The sequence below is a fragment of the Macrotis lagotis genome, chromosome 2 (assembly GCF_037893015.1).
Source record: "Macrotis lagotis isolate mMagLag1 chromosome 2, bilby.v1.9.chrom.fasta, whole genome shotgun sequence".
Taxonomy (NCBI): Eukaryota; Metazoa; Chordata; class Mammalia; order Peramelemorphia; family Peramelidae; genus Macrotis; species Macrotis lagotis.
In genome coordinates, this window is record NC_133659.1 from 129,679,595 (window position 1) to 129,691,738 (window position 12,144).

General features: G+C 34.0%; 1 protein-coding gene across 1 annotated transcript in view; it reads left to right on the forward strand.

Moving 5' to 3' along the window:
* The window catches only part of DNAH14 (dynein axonemal heavy chain 14), a 577,586-nt gene that overhangs the window by 68,640 nt on the left and 496,802 nt on the right, over positions 1–12,144 (forward strand). Inside the window, 1 exon segment of the mRNA XM_074220908.1 lies at positions 6,851–6,982. Coding sequence (XP_074077009.1) covers positions 6,851–6,982 — 132 coding nt within the window.

Here is a 12,144-nt window from a genome sequence, read left to right on the forward strand (position 1 = left end):
TCTGAAAAAAAATGTCACATTTTATATCAGATGTTCCTGACATCCTTGTATTGATGGCAAATTTTACATAGAGAACTGATATATGTCCATTTGAACAATCAATGTTGTGTCCTAACAATAGTTGAGTGATTTATATGTTTTACAAGCATAGATTTAGAGTTAGAAGGAAATAGTGATCATCAAGTACAGTCACCTATTTGGCATAAGATAAAACTGAAGTTTGGAAAACCTGAAACTTATCAACAAATGCACAGCCAGTGTCTAGGTAGAATTTGAACTAAATTCTTCCTGACTTCCAGCTCCAGCAAACCATTCATACTACTACTACCTAATTGTCTCTTTGTCTTTTCTTAAATAAACCCATTTGTTCAAACTTAGTTAAAAGTTTTGCAATAATCAAGAAAGGCAAGATATATTATAGCACTTTTGGGAGCTTTCTAAATAATAATGATATTGAAGATTGCTTTGTATATAACTCTGGAAGTTTTTGCTATACCTGTTTTGCTCCTCAAACAATATATTGTTTTCTTGTAAATTTTGATAGCTTTTTAGTCATAAAAACTGAACACTTTCTGTAAAGTACATGAATATTTCATTTACCTAAATTTGTTTTATTGTTTTATTTTTCCAATTATACATAAAGATAATTTTCAACATCCTCTCATCCCAGCCTAGTCTAGCTTGTGGTCTGATTTAGGTTATACATGCACAATTGCATTACATATATTTCCATATTAGTCATGCTTTAAAGAAGAATAACAACAAAAAAAGAAAAACCATGAGAAGGAAAAAACAAAAGAATTTTTAAAAATGAAAATAGTATGCTTTAATGTGCATTCGGATTCTATAATTTTTTCTCCTGATTGTGGTTAGAATTTCCCATCTCAAATCTTTTAGAATTGTCTTTGATCACTGTATTACTGAGAAGAGCTAAATCTAATATAGTTGATTATTGCACAATATTTCTGTTAGAGTGTAGTGTTCTCCTGGTTCTGCTCACTTCACTCATCATCATCATCAGTTCATGTAAGTCCTTCCAGGCTTTTCTGAAATCTGTCTCTTTATTAGTTCTTATAGAGCAATAATATTCCATTATATTCATATACCACAACATGTTTAGCCATTCCCCAATTGAAAGACATCCCTCAATATCCAGTTTTTTGTCACCTCAAAAAGTGTTGCTATGTATATTCTTGTACACTTGAGTCTTTTCCTCTTTTTGTGATCTCTTTGATAGTGGTATTGCTGGTATTTAATAGTGGTATTGCTGGATCAAAAAGTATTCACAGTTTTATTGTCCTTTAGGCATAGTTCCAAATTGCTCTCTGGAATGGTTGAATCAGTTCACACTGTCACTAGCAGTGCATCAATATCTCAGTATTCCCATATCTCCTCCAACATTTATCATTTCCCTTTTCTGTCACATTAGCCAAGCTGATAGGTATTAGGTGGTATCTCAGAGTATTTCTTTTTGGTGTTTCTTTTTTGGCAAGGCAGTGGGGTTAAGTGACTTGCCCAAGGTCACACGGCTAGGTAATTATTAAGTGGATAGTGGAACTTAGGTCCTCCTGACTACAAGGCCAGCACTCTACTGCATCATCTAGCTGCCCCCCAATATTAATTTTGAAAAATTGAGTTTCAATTTCTCTCTCTTCTGCCTTTCCCCTACACGTAGAAAAGGAAGCAATATAATATCAATTATACATGTGAAGTTATACAAAACATATTTACATATTAGCCATATTGGAGAAAAAGCAAGAAAAGTGGAAAAAAGTATTCTTCAATCTGCACTCAGAGTTCTTCAATTCTTTCTCTGGAAGTAGTTAGCATTTTCCATCATGGGTCCTTTGGAACTTTCATAGTTGATCATTAATACAATATGTTACTATCTATAATGTTCTTTTGGTTCTGCTTACTTTACTTTGTATCAATTCATATAACTCTGATTCTCAGGTTTTTCTGAAACCATCCTGATCATCATTTTTAATAACACAGTAGTTTTCTATCATAGTCATATACCACAACTTGTTTAGCCATTCCACAATTGCTGGGCATTCCTTCAGTTTCCAATTCTTTGACACCACAAAAGGAGTTTCTGTAGGCCATTTTCCCTTTTGTTTGACCTCCTTGTGGAACAGAACTAGTAGTAGCTTTACTGGTCAAAAAATAATTTTATAGTATAGTTTTTGTAGACCTTTTGGGTCTATTTGTAAATTGTTCTTGAGAATGTTCGGACCAGTTCACAACTCCACCAACAGAACATTTTTCCACATCATCTACAATAATTGTCATTTTCCTTGTTTGTTATGTATCCAATATGAGGTATGAGATGGTACTTTGGAGTTTTTAAATTTTCATTTCCATAATCAATAGTGATTTAGAGCATTTTTTCATGTGACTATTGATATTTTTGATTTCTTCTTCTGCAAACTTCCTGTTCATGCTCTTTGATCATTTATCATTTGGAGAATAGATCTAAAAATGAAGCCCTTATCAGAGAAACTTGTAAAAAAATTCTTCCCCTCACTTTGACTACATTGATTTTTTTTGTTCAAATCGTTATTTATTCAATTTATTCATTTTACTTCCCATGATCTTCTCTATATCTTGTGTGATCAAAAATTCTTCCTTTATCTGTAAATGTAATAGTTACATTTTTTCCATGCTCTCTTAAATTACTAAAGATATCATCCTTTATGTCTAAATTACAAACCCCCTTGACATTATGGGGGAGATGCTAATCTATACCTGGTTTCTGCCAAAACACTTTCCAGCTTTTCCAGAGAATTTTGTAATTTGGCTCCATAAGATTTGGAGGTTTTTCAAACACTAGATGACTATGGTCATTTTCTATTATATATTATGTACCTAATTTATTCTACTAATACACCACTCTGTTTCTTAACAAGTCCCAGATTGTTTTCATGATTGCTGTTTTGTAATAGTTTGAAATAGCTGAAACCAATTTCTACAATTGGTTGCCTTCCTTCACTTTTTTTTTTCATTAATTCCTTTGACCTTTTGTTTTTCAGATAAATTTTGCTACAATTTTTTTCTAGTTCTATAAAATAATTCTTTGACAGTGTTATTGGTTTGACACTGAAGAAGTAAATTAGTTTAGGTGGGATTGTCATTTTTATTATATTGACTTAGCCTACCCACAAACAATTAAAATATTTCCAGTTGTCTAGATCTGTCTTTATTTGGGTAAAAAATGTTTTATAATTGTGTTTGTATGGAAACTGGATTTGCCTTGGCAAGTATACTCCCATGTATTTTATAATGTCTGTAGTTATTTTAAATTAAATTTTTCTTTCTAGTTTTCCCTATTGGGTTTTGTTGCTTATACATGAAAATGCAGATTATTTGTGTGGGTCTAATTTATATCCTGCAACTGTACTAAACTTCATTTTTTCTACTTTTTTTAACTGATTCTCTAGGGTTCTCTAAGTACTAGTATATTATCTGCAAAGAGCAGTTGTTTTATTTCCTTCTTGCCTGTTTTTTCTTTCAATTTCTTTTTTTTGTGGCTATAGCTAGATATTCTAATACAATATTGAATAATAGTGGTGATATTGAGCATTCTTGCTTCACCCCAGATCATATTGGGAAACTTCTAATTTATGCATACTATGGAAAATTCTTGCTTTTGGTTTTAGATTAATACTACTTATTATTTTCAAAAGGGATCCAATTATTCCTATGCACTACAGTGTTTTTAACAGAAATATGTTTTATACTTTCTTGAAACTTTAATCATGATTCTTATTATTTTATTGATATGCTGAATTTTGCTTATAATTTTTGTTATATTGAATTATATTCCTGATATGTCTCACTTACTCATTGTATATGATCTTTGTGGTCTATTGCTGCAATCTCCAAGCTGATATTTTATTTTAAAAATTTACATCAATATTCATTAGGGGAAACTGGCCTGCAGTTTTCTTTCCCTGTTTTTGCTTTTCCTAGTTTAGGTATAAAAACTGTATGCGTACATATATATGTGTGTGTGTGTGTGTGTGTGTGTGTGTGTATGTCATAAGAGGAATTTTTATGACTCTTTTACTCTTTTTTTCAAATAATTTGTATAGTATTGGAATTAACTGGTCTTGACATGTTTGATGATGATGATGATGTTTGTCCTTCATTATGGAAGACCAGGACATCAGGGGGGGCGATACTATAACAAGCACATGATTTGGATTTGGGGGAGGGAATGCTGTGCTAAGTCACCAGTTTCACTTTTTCCTCCAGAGCAATCTGGATCCAGTGGCCAGATATGGATCAGGACAATTGGAGATGGTCCTGAATATGAGGCAATCAGAGTTAAGTTACTTGGCCAAAGTGACACAGCTAATAAGTGTCCAGCATCTGGGGCTGTATTCAAACTCCCATTACCTGACTCCAAGGTCATTGCTCTATCCATGGCACCACCTAGCTGCCCAACATATTTGATAAAATTCACTTATAAATCTATCTGATCCTTCTGCATCAGGAATGATCCTTGATCCCTTGTACCCAAAAGTGTTGTTGTTACTCAGGACCTCTACTCCTTTGTGACCAGAGATATTCCTCTCTGCTTCTTCCTGAAACCAGGAAGTAGATATGGGCAATGGAGTTACCAAATAGCACTTTGTATTGTACTAACATAGCATTCCCCAATAATCTCTTTCTGACCAGTTGCTAAATGCCCTTACTCCTGGGCTGCAATCTCCCAAAGGTGCTGCTACTGGGACTTGACTGCAGTGACAGCAGCAGCAGCAGCAGTAGCCATGTGTATTCTGGGCCAGCATCAACTTTTGCGTAACAGACATCTCCTTCCTACATTATCTTGAATTGTAAAAATGTCTCATCTTAATCTTTTGGGATCTTTGTCTCTTCAGAATATGATTTCAGAAATTATTTTAAATTGTTTGGAGTGACATGTTGAAGGGTGGTACTTCCTCTATTCCACCATCTTTACACAATTCTTTCAGTTCATCCTCATAATAGAATATTCTTTAAGCTCCTTTCTTTCTTTGTATTATTCCTCTATACACAGTATTTTCTCATCAGAGTATTAAATGTGGTCTGGTCATATATCGATATCTTTCCTAAAATTAACTCCATTTGGGAGACTATACATATGCAGTTAATGATTATTCTCTTAATTCTTCATATTTCTTATAGCATTTTGTTTATACCCTCCCTTTGCCTTTATCATTTTATATTTAGTATCATCCCAATTTGTTGATGCACCTTATCTCTCCATTACAATATAAGTTCTTCACTCAAAAAAATCTTTGTCCTCTAGTGTCTAACAGAATGTTTCATGTACAGGTGCCCAACATGTTTCCTGAGGCACAGTTCAAGCAATTCAAGCAAACCATCTTGGGCTGAATAGTAGATGCCCAATAAGTTTGGTTGATGTGATTTCAGTTGTGATTAGATTATGTAGGTCTTCGGATGTTCAGTCCAAGTATTTACATTCTATCTTACTGTCATGGGCAAGGGGGCACAGAGGGAACCCTTTGAAGATATGTAGTAGGAAATGATATGATAAAAATGGTAGTTTAGGAAGATTAGCATGATTTTAGTTGTGAAGTATCCAGTTTGTAACAGGGGAAAGAATGGAGATTGGAAGACCAATTAAAAGCCAGTAGAGATAAGCATGAAATGATAAAAATAAAACAGTATCAATAGAAGTATTAGTGAAGAAAAGGAATCTAGAGACATTATAAGGGAAAAACTTTAGAGAGTTATAAGGTATGTTGGCTAAAATCTAGTCCAATAGTAGGCAAATTTCCCATTTCTATTCTTCTTATCCTTTGAGTCAGGGTGTGGTTACTGAAGAAAAAATAAAAAACCTCTTTCTCTCTCCATAATTTAATCACAGAATAATCATCCAATAACCATAATTTAATCATCATACCCTGCCCTCTGCAACTCTCTACACATAGCAAATTCTGAGCTATAAGATACCACTATAGTTTAGCAAAAGGGGTGATAAGGGTGTTGATGATATAGATGCAAGAATATTGTGAAAGTACAATCTGCAGAACTTGGCAATGGAGTGTGGTAATTGATGAAGAGGAAAATGGAGGGGGGGGAGAGAGGGAGGATTAGACTTAGGAGCTCAAAACTTTAAATAATTTAGGGAAATTTTACACACACATATGTAAAAGTATATGTTGAATTTAACACTTAAAAAAGCAAATCCTATGTTTTGAGTATATATGAATGAATGAGAAGAATGGTGTCTTCAATAGAAAGGGGGCATTTAGGAGAAGGAGCTGATTGGGAAAGATAATTCCAATTGGGACCTATTTAGTCTGAGCCACTGAATATCAGACATAGAATCTCAAAGATCATCTAATTCAAAATTCATTAATTTTACAGAAAAAAGAAGAGTCATATAATTCAATTCTTTAATTTTATAGAAAAAAGAAGCTAAGAGCTAGAGTGGCATAATGACTTCTCTAAGGTGACATAGCTGGAGTAGAGACTAGACTTTATGTCTTCTCTTTTGAAAAGACCTTTTTAAAAATTATTATTCTATGATTGCTTCCTGCAGTGAGAGGGGCTAAGACCTGGAGTTAAAGAGCATTAAACATTATTTTTATTGTATTTTTATACAATTATTAAAACTAGTTTTAATAATTTGCAATCATATCTTTTTTTCCTATTCCTTTGACATAGATAATTCTTTCAAATATCAGGTTGTTTGCTTGTTTTCACAGATATGTTGAAATGTCATTTATTTCATTCTTTTATGACCTTAAAAGATGATCAGAATGTTCTTATTGTCTTAGTCTTGTAAATGAAGCTTGACTTTCAAAGGCTTATATTTTATTCTTGTTGTATTTAGCTGGATCAATCCCATACCTACACTCTAAGTGAGTTTTGTGAGGCACAGTTCAAGCAAACCATCCAAGCCCTAAAACAAGTGGAGGAACTTAAGGAGACCATAATTTCAGTGATTAAAAACACATTTTTACAGGTAATTCTTGAAGATAATCTTATTTCTCTATATTTACCCACTAGAACCCTAAATGCTATGCCATATATCTGTTGAAACTCTTCCATCCTTTCTGATCATCTAAGTTTACAAGATTATAGAAGAATAATTTCTATGTCTTAAGTTGAGTCATTGCTCCAAGTTATATAGTCCTGAAAGGAGCAGGGAAAAGTCAGGTTGAGGAAAAGGACTAAACAGTTTATTGATATTTATTGATTACCTTTTATATACAACACATTTTGTAAGGCACTTTGGAGAATACAAAGAACTTCCTCAATGAGAGTAAACCTTGGTATAGACACTGATACATTCATGAAAAGATAAAAAAAAACAGTTTAAGGTTGTAGGAGATGACACAAATAAGATGAGACAAAAAAAATCAGAGAGGATAATATCTTTTCCTGCATGGGTGATCAATGGAGGTTTAATGAATGGTTTAGTCAATTTAGAAAAGACTTTTGGAAAGGCTTTAAAGGTGAGAAGCATGGTGTACTAAAGGAAACTTGGGTTTGTATGTAAGTAATTGAATAAATAAGACTGTGACCAACTTGAAAAGAGCCTTCAATACTATGCTAACTTTGACATTCATTCTATAGGCAATGAAGAGCCTATTTTCAGAAGGTTAATCTGATGGTAGTGTGCAGGCTACCAGCATTCCTAAATTGCACAGGGACCCACTGAGTAAACATGGACAGCACAGTGTAGCTGAAATATAAGGAAGAATTCTTTAGCATTACAATTGGACATTTATGACATCACTTAATAGATTTGGATTTATAAGTTCAGTATTCAGTACCTCTTAAGTACTTTGCCTGTGATTGTGATACATTATTATTACTGGCTGGAGAACAAAGCTATGGTTCTATTTTTATGAGCTAAAAAGCAGTAGGCATGTTTCACCAAGACATTTTACCACTCAATCATGCATTTGATGATGATGATGGTGGTGGTGGTGGTGGTAAATCGAATTTATAAAGAGCTTATTATGTGCTAGTCAGTGTGCTAAACACTTTTCAAGTTAAACTATCTCATTTGATCCTCACATCAACCCTGTGAGATAGGTATTATTATTACCCCTATTTTATAGATGAGGAAACTGATACAAACAGGGTTAAGTGACTTACCCAGGTTAGCACAGCTGATAAATGTTTGAGACTAGATTCTATCTCAGGTTTTCCTGGCTGCAGGCTTAGAACTTGTTAACTGAGCCATCTAGCTGCCTCAAATTTAAAATAAAAGTCTGATTTTTAAAAAATCATTAAATGACACTATCACCTAGTGTTATTTTAGTATTAATTTTTTAAAAAGAAATGATAAGGGACAGCTGGGTGGCACAGTGGATGGAGCACCAGCCCTGGAATCAGAAGCACTGGAGTTCAAATGTGACCTCATACATTTTATAATTGTCTAGTTATGTGACCTTGGGCAAGTCACTCATAGGATCATAGTATGTAACCTCTTCACTTTATATTTGAGGAAGTTGAGTTCCAAAAAGGTTCACTGGCTTGCCCAAAGTTACAAGCACATCTGTTGGCACCTGATCCAGCTGTGATTTCTACCCAGTAGTATCTGGCCTAGTAGAATTCACCCAGAAACCTCACTTGTAATTCAACCTTCTTAGAATTTCCTTGTAGCTTTGGGAGTCCATTTGGTTTCAGAAGTCCTTCCAGAGACCATTTATTTTGCTGTAGGTGATCTTTATCATTACAGTCATTAATGGTTTATTTGTCCTATGAAGGCTTACAGCTAATGAAGGTCATAATCTCACAAGGCATTTTGGATCATTTAGTTGAGTCCTTTTTGTGTTCTTTCTAACAAAAATTTTGCTGGTAAATGTTTAACAACAGGGAAAATGTATGCCTGACCCATTTTAAAATTTTAATCTGCGCTTTTAACATTTCCTCCATCACTTTATTAAGTCTATAAAATCAGTAAAACAATAAATTAAGCCCTGATGTGTAGTGCCAGTTTCTAAGGTATAAATGCATCTATTGAAAATTTTAACTGATTTCTCTCTCTCTAATTGATAATACCTGGCTCCTGCAAACCCCTGCCTCTGGCTCTCTTCTCTCCATGGTTCATATGGTCAAGGAGAAAGAAAAGAATCAGTTACTCATGGTGTGATTCAGTAGCTGAATGAGACCTCTCATGGCTCTTAGGAACATTGCATGGAGACAGCTTCTAAGGATAGAGGAACAAGCTAGAGCCTGTTATTAAAAATTATAAAACTGTGGTAATATTCCTGTTTTAAGAAATTCTCCTCATTATTTGTTTAATAATTATCACATCCACAGAATTAAATTGTTTTCTGTTAGGGTTTAGATTTACCATACATGTGTTGATACACACACACACACACACACACACACATGTAAATAATTAGCTGTATCTGTAGTCCCATCTACATGGGTACTCTCCCCCACCCCCACCCCATTACAGATTACAACCCATCCCATGCCATTTTACTCGCTATTGTTTACTATCCATGTCTTTCTAGAAACCATCCATAGGGTGTGCTGATGGTCTTTGCTTAGTTCTTTTAATATTTGTGGATACCAGTGAAGTTTTCAAATGAAGTCCATTCACTTTCCTTTAATCTTGTTATTTAGCTTCCCTTTACTGTCATAGAACTAATAATAACAATATTAACTAACATTTATATAGTCTACTATTTGCTTGGCACTTTGTCAAGCATTTATAAATATTATCTCATTCAATCTTCACAATAGCCCTGGAAGATTAGGTGAAATAACCTGCTCCATGTCATACAGCTAATAAGTGTCTAACACCGGTCTTCTTAACCCCAGACTTAGCTCCCTATCCATTGCATCTAGCTGACCCTAAAATGTCATTGATAATTTCTTAATGTTTTATAGTGACAACTGCCATGTTTGTTTTCCTTGCTATTTGGTTCTGTCACCATTTTGATTCTTCTTATAATTATGTTTTTTGATTTTCAACTGTTAAAATTTCACTGGGAGAATATCAGTGTTATAAACAATAAGCTATTACAACTATGAGACATCCAGGATCATTGTACTGCAGTTTCCTAAATTGGTCTCAGCCCATTTCCTTCTCTTCAGTTCTGAACTCAGCTCATTGTCCATCTCTAGTACTATTTAAGATAAACTAATGGAATAACTCAGTGACAATTACATATATTTTCCATCTGGTTTATTTTTCCCAGTAATTAATCAGATATAAACATATTTTGTATAATGAGAGATCTAGGTGAGGAGAAACCACAGAGTTTCAGTACTAGATGCAAGTGTTCAGTGTCACCTCCAAGTAAGAGAATTTGCTAAACTTCTCCATCAATAGGGAGTCCTTTCTGTTTGGGAATTAAAAAAGTTTTTATAACATCATCCCTGACACTTAAGTCTTTTGATCTCTTGTTTACTGTCTTACTTAATTTAGTGTTATCAGTCATCAAAGCTCTTTGAGGTTTAGAAAAATCATGGAATCACTATCATTTTGGACAAATAGCTAAAAGAAAAAACAAAGCAAGACACTCAATAGGTTCTCAAGTTCATGTTAACAACAAATTGCCTTTACCACATATTACTCATTAACTGGGTTATTAGTAAGAATACTGCACTTTGAAAGATCTCTTCATTCTTCACTAGTTTAGATTGATTCATTTTTCAGTGAAAACTGGTCCACATTTTATTTAGTTTTAAAGTTTTGTTTTGAAGTTTTTTTAAACATTCTGAAAGTTTCCCAGGAGATAATGATTTTGATTATTTTTTATAATCTTAAATATGCAAATAAAATTTAAAAATATTCTTAAAGGCCTTTTGGTATTTCAATAAATCAGTCAAACTAGCTTTCTTTTAGGCTTCAAGCAATTAAGTGTGTCTTATAGAATTGCAGAACTAAGAGGGACATCAGGAGTAATATAAGCCATAACTCAAAGAGAACAGCTAATTTAGTATGCCCAATATTTATTATTAAACTATCAAAAGAGTTTATATCTGTAAAGGCATTTAGCACAGAGTATAATAGATGCTGTATAAATGCTTATTCCCCTCTACTTTTCAATACTAGTCATTCCACCTTTGCTTGAAGATCTCTACCATGGGGGAACCCAGCATCCAGGAGAAAATCCACTCCACTTTTGGAATAGCTCCAATTGCTCTGAAAGTTTTCCTGACATCAAGTTTAGATTTGCCTCTGCAATTTCCCTTCATTGTCCCTGTTTGGGATAGAAAGAACAAGTCCAATTTTTATTAATATTTAGACAATTTTGTCTTAACAGATGCATTCAAAACTTCTATACTAACATCTGCTTGGGTCCTTTCTCTGTTATGCTCAGTGTTCACTATCCTTTACTTCTTTGGGCATTTGCCATTTGATAAGGACACCACCTGGACTCTTATCTAAGTCATTGATTAACAATGTTAAACAACATAGTTACAAGAACAGATCGTTGGCACAATCCATGGAAGACCACTTTCTGTGCTGGCAGCAAATCTCCAGTGATTAGTCTTTGAATTTGACCATTCTACTGGATTGGAATCCATTGAACTGCCTTGGGGTGTAGTCCCTATGCCTATGCATCTTGATAATAATAGTATGAATACATCATCAAATCTCTTTGCCAAAACCTAAGTAAGCTAACAGCATTTCTCTAATCTAGTTATCCAAAAAGAAAAATCAAGTGAGTCTTGTATGACTTAATCTTTCTGAGTCCTTGTAAGCATTAGTTTTCTATTCACTCATCATCCCTTTAATTACAAGATGCTCTAAGTTAGCCAAAAAATAGAGTCAAAGTCATTCATCGACCTATAATTTACCAACTATCTTTTTCCTGCTTTGCTCATTGGGATAGTATTTGCCCTGCTCCAGTCCTTCAATACCTCTCCATTTCTTTATGAGCTTTCAGATGCCACTGACAGTACCTCAGCAAAACATTCCCCAGCTCTCTCAGAACCAGAGGGTATGGTTGATCTTGGAAGCTAACTGACTCAGTGGATAGAATGCCATTCTTGGAGTCAGGAGAACTTTAGGTCAAATTTGGCCTTAGGCATAGATGTATGCCCCCAGGCAGAATATGTAATCCTGTTTATCTCAGTTTTCTCATAAAGAGTTGGACATAATTAACAAAAAGTTGACTTGAACTTCTCAAAGACAACACTGTTCTC